The following is a 20,944-nucleotide window of genomic DNA, read 5'->3' as shown; positions in this document are numbered from 1 at the left end:
ATGGACATTTTTTGCAAGCACACCCTTTAGTGCAGACACACAGCCTGTGAAATGGGGAAAGGAAGAACAAGGGAGGTGTTGAGGGAGCACCAAGACAGAAACGGTTTTCCCTAGGAATTTATATTTCCACAAACAGGGCGCTCAGAGCAAGAAGGAAGCAGGAAAAAAGGCAAGAGGGCCTTATTCTTTCCCAAAGAACTATCTTGTGGCTTTCAGTTGTGCTCAGCCCCAGTGAATGATTGACCGGTTGGTTAGTATGTTTTATTTTAAAAAAATACAATTCTGCACTTTTGCTGTGCACCATTAGTTGCTGTCCAAAGAATAAAAACCTCAGGACTGAAAAAAGTCACCCACTCATATCTCTGCCTGACATGCATTAACAAGCCAAATTAACTAACAACGTACAAGCACCAGAAATACCCTTGGCAAATGAAACATAATAAAGTAAGAGGAAAATAGCTGATGGGTAAATGAAGGTGTCCTTTGTCACTGCAGATGCTTCTAAGTAACTGGTACTGAAAGGGTTTTTGTAAGTCTTGTTTATTCTAAAATAACTCATCTTGATCTCTTGATAGTTCATTCAGAAGCAATGGAAGGGACAAACCGCCAGCATACTGCACCATACTACGACAATATGAACCTAAGAATCTGTACCCTAGTTATCCTATTCTGCCGTTTGACCAATGCTCATGCTGGCATCCACCAGAGGGGAGATGCTGTCTATCACTGACCTAGGGTGGCAACAAAAAAGCAGCCAAGTGGGCCTGAAAATGAAGCACTCCAAAATGAAATGTATGCAGTCCGATACCTTGCCCGAAAGCCCACACGATCAAAAAGCAAACAGAATAGAAGAATCTCTTTGGGCCAAGAAATTAACATAGGCAGGCTGGTGAGTGTTCAGTTCTATCACAAGAATATTCTCCAAAGGAAAAGGCAGCACCCCCCCCCCCCAACCTTTTCAACAGTACTGCCAGCAGTGTTGTACAGCAGCGAATCCTGGGCGCTGATGAAGTGAGAGGAACAGCAACTCTGTCACCAAGAGGCCAATGGAAAGAAGAATTCTGAGAATTCCACGACCAAGTCCCCAGTGAAGAGACCAGGCAGCAGAATGGAGAGCAGCATGTGGCTGTTGAGAGCAGGTTCAGTAAAATGCAATGGGCCGGGCGTAGAGTGAGGGTCACTGATAATCAATGAACTGCAGCTGTTACCAAATGGTACCCACAGGAACTGAAACAACCCATTGGCCAGCCTCCAAAGAGATGGGAAGATTTTATTGAGAAAAGTCTTGGCCACACATGGAGGGAAGGCCAGGATACAAGAAGAATGGAAGACATGCTGTGATCGGTACAGTTTAAACAAGGGCTGAAGGCTATCAATCAAGGGGATTTCAATTTTTAATAGACTGAAATTTTCACAGTTGTGGGACATTACGGGAGGGTCCAGACAAAGATTAGTTAAGGACAGTAGATGCTGAGATGCCACAAGTTAAACACAAGTTGTCAAAGCAAGACTAAGAGGAAAAACAACTGAAGAGAGTTGGCAGTTTTTCCAAAGGGACATTATGAAAGGCCCAAAAGCAAACTATTCCATTGCAGAGAAAGGATAGAAAGTATGGCAAAAGACCACCTTAGCTTAACCAGGAGACCCTGCAGGATCTAAAAATCAAAAAGGAGTCATATAAAAAGTGAAAATTAGGTCAAATTACAAAGGATGAATACAAGCAAACAACACAGGAATGCAGGGGCAAGATGAGAAAGGCAAAGGCACAAAATGAGCTCAATCTAGCTAGAGACATAAAGGGAAACAAGAAGACATTCTATAAATATATTAGAAGCAAGAGGAAGACCAAGGACAGGGTAGGTCCATTGCTCAGTGAGGAGGGAGAAACAGTAACAGGAAACTTGGAAATGACAGAGATGCTTCATGACTTCTTTGTTTCAGCCTACACCAAGAAGTCTGATGAAGGGATGCCTAACATAGTGAATGCTAGTGGAAATGCAGAAGGTTTAGAAGTTAAAATAAAAAAGAATTTAAAATGACTTAGAAAAGTTAGATGTCTGCAAGTCACCAGGGCCTGATGAAATGCATCCTAGAATACTCAAGGAGCTGATAGAGGAGGTCTCTCAGCCTTTAGCTATCCTCTTTGAAAACTCATGGAAGTCGGGAGAGATTGCAGAAGACTGGAAAAGGGCAAATCTAGTGCCCATCTATAAAAAGGGAAATAAGAACAACCCAGGAAACTACAGACCAGTCAGTTCAACTTCTGTGCCAGGAAAGATAATGGAGCAGGTAATTAAAGAATTAATCTGCAAATATCTGGAAGAAAATAAGGTGATAGGTAACAGCCAGCATAGATTTGTAAAGAACAAATCATGCCAAACCAATCTGATAGCTTTCTTTCATAGAATAACAAGTCTTGTGGATATGGCATCCTGTGGTATACCTATACTTTAATAAGGCATTTGATATGGTCTCGCATGACCTTCTTATCAATAAACTAGGCAAATACAACTTAGATGGGGCTACTATAAGGTGGGTGCATAACTGGCTGGATAACTAGTCTCAGTAGTTATTAATGGTTCACAGTCATGCTGGAAGGGCATAACAAGTGGGGTTTCGCAGGGGTCTGGTTTTGGGACCGGTTCTGTTCAATATCTTCATTAACAATTTAGATATTGGCAAAGAGAGTATGTTTGTTAAGTTTGCAGATGACATCAACCTGGGAGGGATCGCAACTGCTTTGGAGGATAGGGTCATAATTCAAAATGACCTGGACAAACTGGAGAAATGGACTGAGGTAAATAGGATGAAGTTTAATGAGGACAAATGCAAAGTACTCCACGTAGGGAGGAACAATCAATCTCACACATGCAGAATGGGAAGTTTCAGAGAGGTAGCCGAATTAGTCTGTAACAGGAAAACCTTAAAAAAACAACAAATAGTCTAGCAGCACCTTAAAGACTAACAAAATATGTAGATGGTATCATGCGCTTTTGTGGGCAAACCCTACTTCTTCATATGACTGGCGTATGATAAGTCCAGATCCAAGAATAAATAGGGGAAGGAGGAGGGGAAGGAAGAAGGAAAAAGGGGAGGGGCAGAAGAAAGAGACAGTGGGAAGTGACTATCTAGGAAGGAGTACTGCAGAAAAGGATGTAGGGGTCATGGTGGACCACAAGCTAAATATGAGTCAACAGTGTGATACTGTTGAGAGAAAAGCAAACATGATTCTAGGCTACATTAACAGGAGTGTTGTGAGCAAGACACGAGAAGTCATTCTTCCGCTCTACTCTGTTCTGATTAGGCCTCAATTGGAGTATTGTGTCCAGTTCTGGGCACCACATTTTAAGAAAGATGTGGAGAAATTGGAGAGGGTCCAGAGAAAAGCAACAAGAATGATTAAAGGTCTAGAAAACATAAGCTATGAGGCAAGGCTGAAGGAATTGGGCTTGTTCAGTTTGGAAAAGAGAAGACTGAGAGGGGACATGATAGCAGTTTATAAGTATCTAAAAGTGTGTTAAAAGGATGGGGGGAGGAGGGAAATTGTTCTCCTTGGCCTCTGAGGACAGGACAAGAAGCAAAGGGCTTAAACTGCAGCAAGGGAGGTTTAGGTTGGACATTAGGAAAAACTTCCTGCCTGTCAGGGTGGTTAAACACTGGAACAAATTGCCCGGGGAGGTTGTGGAATCTCCGTCACTGGAGATATTCAAGAGCAGGTTATATAGACATCTATCAGGGATGATAGAGACCATGCCTGGTCCTGCCGTGAGGGCAGGGGACTGGATTTGATGATCTCTCGAGGTCCCTTCCAGTTCTAGTGTTCTATGATTCTATGGTTCTATGAAAGCATACAAAGTAAATATCCTTACATCAAACTGAAACAAGCTCTCACGCCGCATTTCTCTGACTTAGCCTGTCAGTATATTCAGATTATCAAGGGAAATCTTTTTGGTGAATCTTGGTGTACATAGTGAAATTGATGTTTACCAGCATATACCTATACATTTCTAACCCCTCCACACCCAAGTATGGTCTTATTGTGTTCCTGTAAGGCAGGCAGGTGTATGATCCTGGGCAGAACTTAAATACCACTCTAGCAGGGCTAAAGAGACTTTGCAAAGACAAAACACCATCAGTCCTTTCTCTTCACACCAAGGTGACTGAGTCTTTGCATAGGGGAAATGCTGCACTCCATGGAAGGAGGCTTCGTACATCTGTTCGTGGAAGGGGAGACGGAACAGCCTGCTTTTCCTCCACATCCACACATGATTCGGAAAAGTTGAGCACAGGGTAAGCTCTGGAACACTCTCAATATTGGGAACCCACCACAGACTCTCATCCCAAAGCTCTTGCAGCAGAGAGGAATATCACAGTCTTGCCTGTCACTACTTAGGATGTTTTCTTCATTTGCATTGCAATTAGAATTTGAGGGAAACTGGTGACTAAGTTGTGAGCTGAGTTGTGGGTTGTCAACTGAAACAGTTTGTGAATTTAGGTCAATTTCAGAGAATAGTTTCCATTGGGGGGGAAAAAAGGAAGAATTCCAAAAAGGAGAACTGTTTCATTTTGTTAATTTGGAAGCTCGCTGTTTCTACTTTTCATCTTTAAAGTTACATCTACAAAAGGGAAAGGGCTAAAAACCACAATCTGTAACCAAAAGAGAACATTCTGGTTTGGGTCAAACAAAATGCTTCATTTGACCCACAATGAGGAGGTTTTATGGTTTGTTCATTTTGGCAAGAAAAATAATGAAAAAAATATAATTTTGCATATCCCAAAACTAATATTTTTTCAAATTTTGTGGTTCAGAGACCAAATTAGTATTCACCCAGCCCTAGTTACAATAAGTTTATTTTAATATCCTTTATCTTCTTAAACGTTTAATACATTTCCCTTTTTTTCTGGAGAATTATCCTTGACAGCTTCTGATAACGAAAGTCGCCCTTCGCCCAGGTAGTGCCAGTCCGTCAGAAATAAAATCAGTGTTCTGAAGCCTGTTGTAAAGATTCGGGATTTCTGCAGCTGTAGTTTCCATGAAATTTCTCAGCAACCACAATCAATTGTTACGCAATATTCAGAGCATCATGAGTCACACTGTTACCTCATGTCACAGAATATAGCACAATATGACTAGCCGCCATCCAACATGACCTGTCACAAGGCGGCATAACACATGGGAAATACACTTTTTTCCTGAAAAATGTACATACAAAAGTTCATGAGTCAGAATGGAGGGAAGGAGAGATGCTTTGGTCTTGTGGGGTTTTTTTAAAGGGGTTCCTATATACAAAAATTATGCAGTTCCTCTTTAAATAGGCAAAATTAAAATCTAAAAAGAACAATTGTTTTTTCTTACAGCAACAGGTATCTCCTTTCATCTCTCTGTAAACAGACACACTTTTTTAGGGTGCAAAATAAAGAAGCTCCCAACATTCCCTTTACCCACTGAGTGGAAAGATGGTCTTGTGGTTCAGGTATCAAACAGGGAGTTAGAAGATCTGGGCTCAGCACAATGGGCCTCTGATGTCGGTTTAGCCCTCTCAGTAAAAAAATAAATAATAGTGCAAGCGAACAGGGATTATTGAGTATGGAGCCCAGATTAAGGTGCTGAATGCATTCAACTCCCCATGAAGCCTATGAAAATGCCAAGCTTTCAGCTCCTGCTATATTCAGAACTACAGCTGATCACTAACTGCAGTTTCCATTCTGCATAAAACAGCAACCATTTGAAATCAGTTTTCATTCCAGTTCAGAAATTATCAGAACTATTTGGATTTATTCAGCCAAAAGGAGAAAGTTGATCTCATTCATTTCATTTTCCCACTGAAAATTTAATTGACCCATTCTCTAAAATATTTCAATTTCTACAAAAAATTCATTTTCTGAGAGAAAACTGTCCCAATGGGAAAAAAAATTGGCCACTTGTCTATTTGAAACCAAAGAGCCAAGTGATGACACATCTTGTGTAAATAATATCCACCACATATCTCCAGAATGGTGACCAAAGTCCCCTTATTTTTGCTACCAGCTGAAGTCCTTTTGATTATTTGATAGGAAGTATTGACTCACATTGACTGCCAAGGATCACTGAAAGTGTGAGCAGAGGGCTGGCAATCAAAGTGGACAGAAGGTATTTGGCAGAGAGGAAAAGCAAAAAGAAGACTTCAAATACATGGCGAGGAGTCTCTGTTCTCGGGGTATTTCTCCAAAGGGCAGTTTTTGAACAGCCAAGTTTTGCTAACGGCTGGAAGAGATAATAATGCCTTGCTTCCAAAGGAATTACTTCCCCCTTTGAATTGAGTCCTATTCACAGCATCCTCTATTCCCCCCTTTCACTTCAACTCTTGCCTATTTCTCAAAGTCACCATCTAGTTGGTCAAAGACCTCTAGCTCTGAAGGAATTCCTATCTGATCAAAACTGCTCTTTAACTAGACTAACGGATCCTTTTGAGCATTACAAAATGTGTTCCTCTGCTTCCAGAGCTGGCCACACAACTGTTCCCTGGAAGCCCAGGGAGCTAGATACCATGAAGAGGGCTTAGACCTGTCACAGAGCTACTGTATGGCAGTAGAGCTGTGCCATAGGGCTATCTGCCCTTTGGGTTATAGGAGGGTGGACAGCCTGGAAAACGGGCCTCACCGGGTTAGTTGGCAGCCTGATGTTTTGCCATACAACAGCCTAGTCACAAGTGCAAGAGATGTAAATGGATGAAGAGAGGGGACATGTCCCACATCTTAGACATGGGAAGCCCAAACCAAAGAATGTGTGTTTTACTCTCATGTACATAACTAGAGAGGCCAATTGAATTCCACTCCAGACAGGAACCCGGCAGGGGCTGTCTAGTACATGCACCCCCCCAGACAGACTGCGGGCTCAGCTCCCGTGAGCAGCGACTGGCCAGCAAAGGAGCAATAACAAAGGGAAAGGGAGAAGGACAAGCTGTGAATTGCAATGTCGTAATTGCCTCCACAAAATATTGCAAGCCGGGGATAAATGAGCTACTGGAAAGGGCTGCATTCCTTTGAAAAAAGGCAGGGGGAAGACCCTTTGCACCGTTTAGCCTCCTGCGACCTTTGAACTTCAAGGCAGGTCACAGGCATGTCACTGTTCCCAGCTGCTGTCTTTGCCTCTGCCCATCACAGGCCCTGAGCCCTTTTCCATTGTGGCGCGGTATTGATCTGTTGGCAGCAATGGGCTGGATAATTAGCCAGGAATTAGGGTTTCTATTACAGCCAGGAGGCTGCCCCAGCTGATTTATCACCTGAATAATTTACTGTGATTGAAAGGAAATTAAAATGAACTCCATTTGACAACTGTGCGCTTTTATGTGCTTTAGTGAAGACTCAAAAGCCAAATTAATAGCCTGGTGTTGTTTAATAGTCTACTGAGAGTAAATAGAGGAAGGGTTTTCTTTTATTCCTGATGTGCTTTCTTGTGCCCTATTTAGGAGTTGCTTTTCTCTCTCCCCCCAGCATAACTACAGACAGAATCACAGGTAGTTTTACTGGAGAGAGACACTGCTTTGTAAATCTATTTTCCTCTGAGGTTATTTTTACCCCTCCCGTTCCACTGCCATTTTTCAGGGATAAGAACAATTGCAACTCAAGCCACAAATGATGAAATGAGGCGGTACGTATTCTCCATGAGATGGTATGCTAAATCCTGCCCATTGCTGGAAAGCCACCTATTACACTTGCCTTCCAGGAGTATAAAGATACAGCTCTCCGGGAAGCTCTGCTTCACTGCCAAAGCTGGGCAGAGTAATGGTGGTAGTATTATGGAGAAGTGCAAGGCAAATATTAACCTCATGTAGCCCAATTCAATGCCAGCTGCAGCCAATTGGGTATCTCATTGGTTCCAGCAGGTGTTGGATCACAGTCAGAAAGAGTACTTGTATCAGACAGGGTTCCACATGTTTTACCAAAATTCACTTCTTTTGGTGTTGAGGAAGAGAAAACAATTCTTTGAAGTAGCGTGTGTAGAAGTTTATTGACTGTGAGTCACTCCAAGGCATTCTTATAGCTGTGTTCTCCCAGACAAAGTTTTACCTCAATACTTTGTATTGCCAAGAGGTCAAATTTGGTTTTCGGCTTGCCAGCCTGATGGCCCGCTGGGCATTAGCAACCTCTATAAAGTGCTGAATTATTGTGGTAAGTATGGCTTGTTAACTCCAAAAGAGATACACAGAATTTGGGAGTGGCTCTCCATAGAAAGAGAACTAGGAAAGCACGAATAGGAAGCACTACAGGGAAATCTTAGGAGACACAAGTTGAGCTGTGTTTAATTTTAAGAACATGAGAACGGCCCTACTGGGTCAGACCAAAGGTCCATCTAGCCCAGTGTCTGGTCTGCCGACAGCGGCCAGTGCCAGCTGCCCCAGAGGGAAAGAACAGAACAGAGAATCACCAAGTGATCCCTTGTTTTAACTTGTGGCTTTTGCACACTGTTTTGGAGAGACTGGGACTCCGCCAGCCCTATAAATGCCCTGACGTCAATGGACTAACTGAGAGCAGAATTTGGCCCACAGACTTTACAAGCGGTGACTTTTTGAAAGATTGTGCCCAGAAGGTGTAGCTGAAGCCACACATGGGGTTCCAAGGACCAGTGCTAGACCACAGAAGGCTTAAGCAAGATTTCAATAAATATCAAAGTGGTTTGTTTTGTTTCATAATCCAACAAGATTCACTTCACTAGGAATGAACTTTGGAGATTAAAGGAATGTTCGTAGTTAAATAATTTCCCGGCTAATAGGATTTTCAGAACTTTTGAAGAATGAGGATTTATTGTACTTCCTAACAGGAAACCAGGATGTGTTATTCATAGCCCAGTGGCATACGCAAACAGTGAGCATCCTGGTCAGCGCCTCATCTTGTAGTCAGCTAATGACTGTGCTTGACAAGGAGTTGAATTGGGTTATCCAGGAAAAAAAGTCATTTGTTATGGCATTGTCTTGTGCGTTTTTATACCTGAAGCCCAAATTCGATCTGTATAAGGAGGCTATTACTATTCACTCATCCCTCTCTCACTGGTTTTATTCCTACAGATACTGCAGCATCCTTTATGCAGTACAGATCCTTTAAATGGAAAACTCCAAAATCCTCAATTTGACACGTGTTTCTTAAAATTATTATTCATAAAAGTGAAAACTGAACATTTTCAAAAAGAATTCAGTTCTTCTCCCTAGCTAAGATACATGCTTGGTCCAGCTACCTTAGGCTAAAGCAGCGAGGAGTCCTGTGACACCTTATAGACTAACAGATTGATTGGAGCATAAGCTTTGGTGGGCAAAGATCCACTTTGTCAATCTGATGAAGTGGATCTTTGCCCACCAAAGCTTATGCTCCAATAAAACTGTTAGTCTCTAAGGTACCACTGGACTCCTCATCGCTTTTTCAGATTCAGACTAACACAGCTAGCCTTCTGCTACCTTAGGCTGCGTCGACACTACATCTCTCTGTCAAAAGAGGGATATAAATTAGACACTTTGAAATTGCAAATGAAGCAGGGATTTAAATATCCCGTGCTTCATTTGCATAATTGCATCACGGCACTCTTTCAAAAAAGCACCATTTCTAAATTAAAACCTTGGTCTAGACGCAGTTCTTTCGAAAACGGCAGGCTTTTTCAAAAGATCCTGTACTCCTCAAAAAATGATCTAGACTGTGGTTTTACTTTCAAAATGGCACTTTTTTGAAAGACTGCCATGATGCAATTATGCAAATGAAGCGCGGGATATTTAAATCCCCACTTCATTTGCAATTTCAAAGTGTCTAATTTATATCCCTCTGTCAAAAGAGGGTTGTAGTCTAGACACAGCTTTACCCTGATTCTTTCTAAAGAGAAGGAGTTTTAAGGAGCAATATTTCATTTTAAACATTTCATTTTTTCCTTCACCCTGATTTACTTGTCATCCAAATTTTGTAAACAAACTCATGAATGCTTATCCAAATCTAAAATATTCAACTTTTATCCCAAACTGAATTTGTCATTTAATCTAACGGTAACAGAAAAATTGCCGCACAGAGCTGGGAATTAGCTGCTATTAATAACCAGGGGTTTTCTTTTAAATCTTTGATTTACATAGTATTTTATTTGGTCGTATCAGGTCACGCCTCATTATGACTCTGATCTAAGCCCTGTTGAAGTCAATGGAAATATTCCCGTCAGCTCCAATGAGTATTGGATTGGACTCATGTGCGATTCTTGGAGTGTTACAGAAAATCCACTTAAGATAGAAACAAAACAAATCTTAACTGGATTTCTGAGGAAATTCATGACCCAAATAGTTGTCTGATTCTGGTGCATATATTGGGCTAGATTTTCTGCTAGTGCAAATTGAAGTGTTTCCATTCAATTCAATGCAGCAACACAGATTTATGCTAGCCAAGGACCTGAGCTATTTCGGTTAAACAATGACTGATATAGACAAATACAAGATTAGAAACAGTACAGCTCAGAGATTAGACCTGAACAAAAGAGGATCGTTTTAGTGTATACAAACTTCACTGACAATACATTTAGTATCTTTGTACATCTTTGATTTTTCATTTCAGGTTCAAAAGAACATGAAAATCTCAAAGTGAACGTCAGATGAAATGTCTGAATGCTACCAAGTTTCACGTTGTTTGTCTCCAAAATTGTGCATGCAGATCTCAATGCCTATCCCAGCAATCCCCTCAGCCCCACCGGTATGCCCATGACCATTTGCTGTCCTTGGGATGGGAGAGGGGAAAGGGGCATGTGTCTCCTCAAATCTGTAGCATCTCAGAGCTGGTCAACGTTTTCTGAATGTTGATTTTTCAGAACATTTCAAATATGGACCACAGAAATGGGATGGATTTCTCACGGCTGGGTCAAAGTGCATCCCACTTTTATAAGCAGAGAAATGGTTGGAATGTTTTCCGGTGACAAATTCCACCAAACTATTGAATTACCATGGCAGGGAAAAGGAAAAACTAGGCTGAATATTTTGTGGGTGTTTTCTTGAAAGTTGTCCCCATTTTTGGCCAACGTAGGTAACATTTTCAGAAGTGTCAGCATGATTCAGGAGTGCGTGTCCCATTCAGAAAAATGACTTGGACTTTTAGGAACCCTGTTGGGGTTTCATTGGGGCGATCTCTCCCTATCGTAAGGAGGAGCGTGTAGAAGTCTCTCCACACTTAGCTGAGGAACCTTGCCCCATCAGCAACCGATCTAAGGGGATGTCTTCCCTTCACAGTTACACCTGGATACTGGTGACTCACGTTGAGCACCAAGGTAGCCCCGCTTGAGTGTGAGCAGCCCCACTGCAAAGCCACTCCAGAGACACTGGCTCCTCGCAGGCACTTTGGGGGCCCCTCCTACGGCTCTTGGTGCTGCTGCCATCACGGAGCCGCTTTGAGATTTCCCAGTGAGCTGAGGGAGAGCTGATCTGGACACAAGGGTGGGGAGGCAATGGAGGTCTATTGCCACAGTCCTCCATAAAAAGCGGGCAGCAGCAGTTGGCTGCAGTCCCAGATGGGCCAACTAGCCCAGCTTAAAGCACCACCCGGCGCCCAGGTGAGATGGTTTTGTGAGTGGGCGGGGCTAGATTAGTTAATTCTGCAAAGACGACACATCCTGCAGCACTGTCCGGAATGGAGCCAGCACCGACAGCAGCTGTCGCAACATAGCTGCCCTGTTGCAATGCTTAGTGCAGATGGGCAAAGCCAGTTTTAGGACTGGTGCACTTTGCATCTACTTGAAACTCTGGGGTAAGCTCTTCTGGTGCTACCAGCGGCTTTGCTCATTGACAGCTGTGATTGCCGCATGCACTTACACTCCTGGTTGTAGTCAAGGCCAACCACCCAGCCTATGGTCATTTTCCAATGTATGGACATTTGTGCTCATTACATAACTCCTGGTTTTTGCCTGGGGCTACTGGCGGGTATAGATACTGACAGTTCAGCTGCCGGTGGCATTAGGAGCCCACCTATGGCAGCAGCGTTATATCCCTGGCCCACAGAAGCAAGAGGCACCAGGATGAGCAATTGGCATGTCCCATGAAGCTCCATCTAGGAGTAACTAACAGCAAGATCTGGCCTCACCCCAAGACAACACACAAAGGAAAAGCAGGTTGTGACCCCAGTCTGGGGAAAGATGGTGTGAACGTCTTACTTTGCAGATGGTCCCGAAATGTTTGAACCTTAAACTGGGCTGCTTTGCTGTGATTGGTCATTCAGGTCAGATGGTGTCAATGTCATGGGCAACCTTCAATCTGGCATTTCCTAGCTTCCGAGGACTTGACTTGACAACCTTAACATGCTTTTAAAATATGAACCATTGTTCAGCTGGAAGTCTGTCAGCTGTGCCCAATGCGACAATACGACACACAATGCCACAATCATCCGATTTACCCTCTCCTGCTTTGCAGTCATCCCGGGGGTGCCACACAGCATCTGTTTTGCAGATCAGAGAAAAAAAAACTGCATACCAGTTTAGGGCAGGAAGCAAAAATAAATGCCACAGAGAAAGGAAACTTCAGGTGAAACACAGTTAGCTAAGCTAGAATTGAAGCTGGCACAGCTACTTGTGCGCAAAGCGTCATGAGGACTGAACAACAATCTGTCATGAGGTGCAGCATTTCCAGGGCCGTCCTGCGGCATTGCTTCAGCACGGACTCAGGAGATGCTGCACTGGTGTCTCTTGTAGCCTGCAATCCCTTTAGAAGTCTCCCAATCCAGTCCTGGCACCACTAAAGCTCACTTAACTTATGGAGCCTGAAAACTGCAGACTGATCTGGCACGGATGATGCCCGGGCTAGAATCAAACTCGAGACACAACACTGACACAGACAGCCACATACCAGCAAGAGACCAGGGGAGGATTTCAACCAATTCAGCTTGAATTCCTTCCGAGTGGGGGCACATCAAGGCCGGGGCAGTGCCGGTCATGAAGTGAGGGCAACCACACCCAGACCTGGCAGACCTCCGTAAGCTATCTTCAAACAACCATTTCTCTACCCTGCACTGAAGATCTTCATCCTCAGCTGCACGTAGCGTTCCCACTGCCACCCATCTGTGCTCCACAGCTGCTGAGGGAGCCACGGCAGGAGACTTTTGCCATTCGTTTGTGGACGCTCCACGCAGAGCTGTCGCCAGACCAAAATACTGCATTTAACCACCACCAGCCAAACCAGGGTCTCACCTACATGTCACAAATGACCTGCACCTTTCGGAGGGGCAGAGCCAGCGTCCAAGCACCAATGCCCCAAAGATCTCCAAAGCTAGATGTGCGTTTTGCAGCCGCAACACATCTCTACTCAGCACTCTTGTATGAAAGTCCCCGTGGGGGGCTCCCAAGGCAGCACTGTGGGAGGCACCAATTCCAATGGCTTGAGATGTGTCATTCCGCTGCCAGAAGAGCGGACCAAATCCTGGAGCAAGCCACTTGCTGAAATCAAGACAGACCGAGCCGGAGAACGGCAGATACTTGCGGCTCTTTACTTCAGTTAGGGAGCAGGCAGCTTATTGGCACAATGGGCCAGTCTGTGGGGCAAGAGACTTGCACTAGCAACGTCTCTGTGTCTCTTCAGCAACAGCTCACGAGTCCTACCCCCGTTGCTAACTTAGCATTTGACCCTTGAACTCAACAGGCTTCCTGCCTTTGGATCAGGCTCATAAGGCTGGCATGACTCTCTAGTGCAGGGAGGTTTCTTTGGCTCTGAGATGGGAGCTGGAGAGACTCCCCACTTCAGGCGGTTCATGTCTGCAGGACGAGGCGGGGCTCCCTTAGGCAAACTAAGGTGGGCTCCCTCTGTGGAGAGCTGATTGGGACTGTGTGTTATGAAGCAGGTTTAAATGAATAAAAGAAAGTTCTTCTTCACACAGTGTGTAGTCAACCTGTGGAACTCCTTGCCAGAGGAGGCTGTGAAGGCTAGGACTATAACAGAGTTTAAAGAGAAGCTAGATAATTTCATGGAGGTTAGGTCCATAAAAGGCTATTAGCCAGGGGATAAAATGGAGTCACTGGCCTCTGTTTGTCAGAGGCTGGAGAGGGATGGCAGGAGACAAATCGCTTGATCATTGTCTTCGGTCCACCCTCTCTGGGGCACCTGGTGCTGGCCACTGTCGGCAGACAGGATACTGGGCTAGATGGACCTTTGGTCTGACCCAGTACGGCCGTTCTTATGTTCTTATGTACTGTACAGAGTGGCAATGGTAATTAAGATTGCCAGTCTCCTAGATGTGAGCACAGCCACCAGCCAGTCATACAATCCCACCGCAGGTGAGTGCATGTACTCTGACCTCTGTATGGCAATAGGGCTGCCAACTCCATTTTTGATTAAATATATCAACCCCAGTAACTTCAGTGGGAGCTATGTCAACCTGTGGAACTCCTTGCCAGAGGAGGCTGTGAAGGCTAGGACTATAACAGGGTTTAAAAGAGAACTAGATACATTCATGGAGGTTAAGTCCATAAATGGCCATTAGCCAGTACGGGTAAGGAACGGTGTCCCCAGCCTCTGTGTGTCAGAGGGTGGAGATGGGTGGCAGGAGAGAGATCGCTTGATCATTACTGTTCGATTCACTCCCCCTGGGGCTCCTGGCACTGGCCACTGTCGGCAGCCAGGGTACTGGACTGAATGGACCTTTAAGCTGGCCCAGTACGGCCGTTCTTGTGTTCTATGGACACTTGTAAGGTCTCAGGAGGTGCTCAGCACCTCACAGCACCAAGCCCTTAGGCCCAGATCTGCCAAGGCATGGAGATGCCTAACTGTTTGTTTCATTGGGATTTGGGCCCGGATCCTCCAAGGTATGGAAGTACCTTAGTTATTAAATGAGACGGCCCATTCCTCCCTGTTTAATTCACAACTAACTAGCAGGACCAGCCACCCAAACATAGAGAGGAAAAGGCGCCGATGTGATCGATTTTCATCAGAGTCAGGTGAACATGTGGTGGTCAGGACAGTGTAGCAGCACATGGGGGCTGATCCCTTTGTTTTGTTTAGAGCAACGGGGTTCAGTTCCCTACCACACTTCACCTGCCTGGATTTATTGCCAGGCTGTGCACGCTGGCTTCAAGCTCCAATTCTAAGTGACACCGGATCCTTCAGAGTCTGGGGGTATGTCTACACTACAAAGTTAGTTCGAACTAACGGACGTTAGTTCGAACTAACTTTCCTATGCGCTACACTAGCGCTCCGCTAGTTCGAATTTGAATCGAACTAGCGGAGCGCTTAGTTCGAACTAGGTAAACCTCATTTTACGAGGACTAACGCCTAGTTCGAACTAGCTAGTTCGAACTAAGGGCTGTGTAGCCCTTTAGTTCGAACTAGTGGGAGGCTAGCCCTCCCCAGGTTTCCCTGGTGGCCACTCTGGCCAACACCAGGGAAACTCTATGCCCCCCTCCCGGCCCCGAACCCCTTAAAGGGGCACGGGCTGGCTACGGTGCCCGTGCCAGGTGCAAGCCTGCCAGCACCCAGCTAGCAGACCCTGCACCTGGCACGGCACAGAGCCACCCACCCGATGTCCCCCAGCCCACCCCCTCTTGCCGGGACCAGGCTGGCGGCTCCCGGGAGCTTGCCCTGGACCGCAAGAGGCGGGCACCTTCCTGGGCTAGTGCGGACATCGTGGACCTCGTCCACGATCTCCGCACTAGGCACAGGAAAGTGGCCGTCTAGGGCAGGAGAGCTGCCAGCCTGGCCACCCAGGACCAGGTGTGCATGAAAATCAAGGGGGTCCACTGAGACCCCCGACACTGAGCCCTGAGCTTACAATGGCCGTACTGGGTCAGACCAAAGGTCCATCTAGCCCAGTAGCCTGTCTGCCAACAGCGGCCAACCCTAGGGACCCTGGAGGGGATGGACCGAAGACAATGACCAAGCCATTTGTCTCGTGCCATCCCTCTCCAGCCTTCCACAAACTTTGGGCAGGGACACCACTCCTACCCTCTGGCTAATAGGACTCCATGGACCCAACCTCCATCACTTGATCTCACTTCCCTTTAAACTCTGTTCTAGTTCTAGCCTTCACAGCCTCCTGCAGCAAGGAGTTCCACAGGTTAACTATTTGCTTTGTCAAGAACAACTTTCTCTTACTAGTTTCAAGCCTGCTACCCATTCCTTTCCTTTGGTGTCCTCTAGTCCTTCTTTATGGGAACTCAGGAAGAACTTTTCTGAATGCACCCTCTCCACCCAACCCCTGCTTTTAGAGACCTCTATCCTGTCCCCCCTCCGTCTCCTCTTTTCTAAGCTGAACAGTCCCAGTCTCTGTAGCCTCTCTTCATCTGGGACCTGTTCCCAACCCCTGATCATGTTAGTTGCCCTCCCCTCTCCCAGCCTTTCTCTTCCCCTCTCCCACCTCCTTTTCCCAGTCTCCCCCAGTTTTTTTCAATAAAGACAGAGTCAATGTTGGAAGAAACGTTATCTTTATTTTGTACATCAATAAGAAGGGGGGCTAGGGAAGGGCAAGTGGAAGGAGGTGAGGGAGGAATGGGGTACGAGCCCCCGATGGGGAGGACTGGGCTGGCTCTGCGGGCTTCTGGGGGTGGAAGCTCTCCTGCAGCCCCCCAATTACTCCCTCTCCCCAGATGGCAGCCTGCGGCAAGTGCAGCCGGGCTGATGGCCGAGTGGTGTGATGTGCCCAGTGTGGGCACTCAGGGCACTCCAAGCCAGAACTTCTTTGCAAGCGGGGCACCCCTTAGAACTGTGTGTCCGGGGTGGGGGTCGGGACCCTTTAAGCGCAGCCCTCGGCTAGCCTGAGACAGTATCTCCATGCTCTAAGTCCTCCTTTTATGCCCTGCCGGCACTGCTTCCGGCCATCCTTAAGCCCTGTTCAGAGTCCACTCAATGTGGACTTACTAGTTCGAACTAGCAAAACGCTAGTTCGAACTAGTTTTTAGTTCTAGATGCGTTAGTTCGAACTAGCTTAGTTCGAATTAACTAATTCGAACTAAGTTAGTTCGAACTAGCGCTGTAGTGTAGACGTACCCTGGGAGATTCAGAAATTGGCAAAGCTGGCATTTCCCAGCATGGTGTTTTCTTTTGCATCATGTTTCACCCGGGAAGGTAAGGAAATGGAACGAACAAATAGAAACCTGTCTAGTAACCAGCGTGGAAAGAGTCAAGGATGTGGACAAATGCTCCACGTTATCCCCTACGTTAGCGATGGAGTAATCACCATCTAGTGGCCCACACAGGCATTTCACTCTTCTAGTCTCCGTGCTTGCTTTCCTCTCGCCCTCCCCGACAGGCTCGTTTGCTCTTTCTAACGGGGAACGACCCCTACCCCGTCATGGAAAGGGGCTCGGGTTGAGATGCACAGCATTCACAAGCAGAACACACTGCCACAGCCAAGCAGAACCTTCTCCAGTATCTAAAAGATCTCACCAGTGATCAAAAGCTCCTAGGGTTTTCACCAGAATGCATCACTCTCAGCGCTGCATAATACTCTCTCACTACACTGAGAGCAACACTTTGCTCCATTCCTTGAGCTACCACCAGGCGCCAGATGTAGTCAGGGTGTTCCCACTTTCTGGATAACCCTCCATTGCTCTCACGGGGTTATGCGTGAGCAAGAGAGTTCTGTGGTTCCACAGAGAAATGAAGGATGTTAGCAATTACCCTATTCTTGAACTGACAGCAATCATTTAATTTCTACATCACACAGAGGACCACAAAGACACATACTGCAACTGTGACTGTATAAAAGGCAGCAGCAAGAAACTGCTACTTGGCAAACAAACATAGTAAGTCAGCACCTCTAGGTGCCATATTCCCATATGTAAAGAACAAGAGTGGAAATATAAGATCTTCCTAGAAACAGAGCCAGATTTTTCAGAACTACATAACTGATTTGCACATGCAATTATCTAAATTGCATACACAAATTAGGCATTTGTGCAAATGATCAGTTTGATGACAGACTGGCCATTTAGATGTGCAAAATCCCACTTTGCATGCACAATCACACTCATTCTGCACCCAAATTAACTGAAGAAATCTGAAAACCTTGGTCTTATTTGCAAACTCTGCTATAAAGGTAATATTGGCTGCATCTCCACACCCCACTTTGTACCCTATAAGCAGCATCTTTTAATTTTTTTTAAACTCAAACTCCTTCATGATTGCTGTGCACTTACTGAAACAGGATTTGATCGGATACCCACTCTCCAACCTTAGTCAGAACGTGAGTACTACGTGTTTGATGAGTTCCTGCAAGAAAGTGTCTACTGCCAGAAAGCGTACATACAGAAAGTTTGGCAGTTCACAATCATACCTGCTCTGGTTTGATGGGTTCAGTTGTCGTGAAGATGTCAGAATAATGTTGTCTCTCGAAGACTCGATCCAACACTTCTAACTGCTGCTGGGTGAAGAGATCTCCTCGCATCTGTTTCCGAAGGAAATCTCTACCCGGGAGGGAATGGCCATTTGGTACTGGAGATTCCTGAATACCTTTCAAAGATGACAAAACACACAGAAGAATAAATAGCTATTACGGTGACAGCCACAACACAGAGGCCTCTCACTGGGCCCCTCTGTCACTTGATCACTTGTGCCAGCGTGTTCAAAAGACAAAGGGGAAAGTGCTCCAGGCTGGTGTTCCTAGCCCCTAAGACACACACACACTCTCTCTCTCTCTCTCTCTCTACATATTAGCTGCTGCTTCTCCCTGCAGAATGGAAGCGTCCCTGCTGTGCTGCAAGCCCCGATTTGTAAAGGGGGAATTTCCCTGCAACACTAAACATTGCCATCTAGTCCTCAGCAGGGGAGGGCAGAGCGAAAAGAGCTTTGTTTGCAGCCCACCAGCCAGTCCCAGCACCGGTCAGAGACTCGACCACTGACCTACAGCAGCCCGGCTCTCTGAGATGTTCTGGCACACACCAGTAGGCACCATAACTATATCCCAGAGCTGTGGTGGGTAACCTCAGCCGGTGGGCCACATGCAGCCTATTGGCGTCTAGGAGCGGCCCACAAGACATTTTGCTTACTCTTGCCCAAGCACAGGGTTGCCAGATTCTGCTAGCTTTTGTCCACATAGTTTTTTCCCAACTGGGATTACTAAAGCAGCACACAGGTAAAGCCAGGGCACATGGAGTGAGGTGCATGCTGATTACACATAACATTGAGGATGAACCATGTGCTCCCTCTGCAGCCAATCACAGCACTGCTCCGGTTCAATCGGCACACACACACACACACACCCCTGGCCCAAATTCTAGGCATGCAGCGCAGGGAGCAAAACTACCCTCTCCCGGGAGACCATCTGGGTTTCAACAATCTTGTGGCCCATTGGGATGAAGGAGGCCGCTCATGCAGCTCTCTCACTAGCCTAGGTTGCCCATCTCTCTCCTGGAGGGGCTGGCCTGCTGGAGTATCTATGAGCTCTCTGGTTCCTGGTGCAGAATGCAGCATTGCTTGTAATGGATACTTGTATTAGTTGTAAGATGTTAGAAAAGCAGCGGGATGGTTAGCTCCTGAAGATCAGTAGGGCTACGTCTACACTGGCCCCAAATTCCGGAAAAGGGATGCAAAGCAGGTAAGTCAGCGTAGGGAAATCCGCGGGAGATTTAAATATCCCCCGTGGATTTAAATAAACATGGCCGCCGCTTTTTTTCCGGCTTGGGGAAAAGCCGGAAAAAAGCGTCTAGACTGGCGCGATCCTCCGGAATAAAGCCCTTTTCTGGAGGATCTCTTATTCCTACCTGAAGGGCTTTATTCCGGAGGATCGCGCCAGTCTAGACGCTTTTTTCCGGCTTTTCCCCAAGCCGGAAAAAAAGCGGCGGCCATGTTTATTTAAATCCGCGGGGGATATTTAAATCCCCCGCGGATTTCCCTACGCTGACTTACCTGCTTTGCATCCCTTTTCCGGAATTTGGGGCCAGTGTAGACGTAGCCTAGGTGTTTTCTAGGCCGATTCATTTGCCAGAGACTAGCAACATTGCTCAGCAGTTTTCCCAACCTCAGAGCTTCAAAACCAAAAGACAGGCCCCCTGGCATCATGAGATTGGTTAACAGTGACAAGATTTTCAGAAGATAAAAAGCAACCCAGAATTTTTGTAATTGCCTTTTGACGTCTGAGCCTCTAAGGTGCACTTGGTAGAGTTTTCACGCCTTTCCCTGCAATCATCGGGTATGTCTAGACTGCATCCCTCTGTCGGCAGGGGATGCAGATTAGGCAGGTCGACATTGCAAGTGAGGCAGGGATTTAAATATCCCGTGCCTAATTTGCATAAAAATGGCCACCGCATTTTGCCAACTCAGCTCTTTGTCAGCAAAAAGTGGCAGTCAAGAGGGGGATCTGTTGAGAAAGAAAGCCTTTTTCCACAGATGCTGTAAACCTCCTTGCAGGAGGCATAAGGGATCTGTCGAAAAAGGCTTTCTTTCTCGACAGATCCCCCTCTAGACTGCAGCTTTTTGCCGACAAAGTGCTGAGTCAGCAAAATGTGGTGGCCATTTTTATGCAAATTAGGCACTGAATATTTAAATCCCTGCCTCATTTGCAATGTTGACCTGCCTAATCTGCATCCCCGTGCCGACAGAGGGATGCAGTCTAGACATACCCATCATGGCTACACACATGCTTTTATTAAACAAAAGCTGAGATTCTACCACAGTCACATGGCTCCAGGAGTTTTAAATAAAAACACCAGATACCACATGACTTGCAATGAATTCTAAGAGCCAGCAACACTGCACTAGCCACCAATGAAGAGCACATTTTAAAGACAAGGGCTGGCCTTAAAGACAGTTTTGAGCTGTATAATTCAAATGTCCCACAAGTGATACAGTTTTATTTACAGTTAAGATGGCTTCCATCATGAATGATTTGTAGATGTCCAGAAGTTTTGACAATTGTTAATACAGGTTCTCCAGCGTTTAAACTTGCAGATGGCAAGTATCTAAAGAAATCCACGCTACGAACACTCTTCTTTTAGGGTTTGTAGTGGAATTTGCCCCTTGCCCGAAAAAGATAAGGAACTAGC

At 45.8% G+C, this 20,944-nt stretch overlaps 1 protein-coding gene across 11 annotated transcripts in view; it reads right to left on the bottom strand.

Annotated features, from left to right (window-relative positions):
• The window catches only part of PAX5 (paired box 5), a 209,738-nt gene that overhangs the window by 104,969 nt on the left and 83,825 nt on the right, over positions 1-20,944 (bottom strand). For all 11 annotated transcript variants that reach the window (XM_075931256.2, XM_075931260.2, XM_075931251.2 and 8 more), the window contains exon 6: positions 18,238-18,413. In XM_075931256.2, the coding sequence (XP_075787371.1) occupies positions 18,238-18,413 (176 nt within the window). The remainder of the gene's footprint in view (positions 1-18,237; positions 18,414-20,944) is intronic.

Source organism: Pelodiscus sinensis, chromosome 6, assembly GCF_052426305.1.
Source record: "Pelodiscus sinensis isolate ZL-2025 chromosome 6, ASM5242630v1, whole genome shotgun sequence".
In the NCBI taxonomy this organism is placed as follows: Eukaryota; Metazoa; Chordata; order Testudines; family Trionychidae; genus Pelodiscus; species Pelodiscus sinensis.
This window is presented reverse-complemented; position numbering and strand designations above follow the sequence as displayed.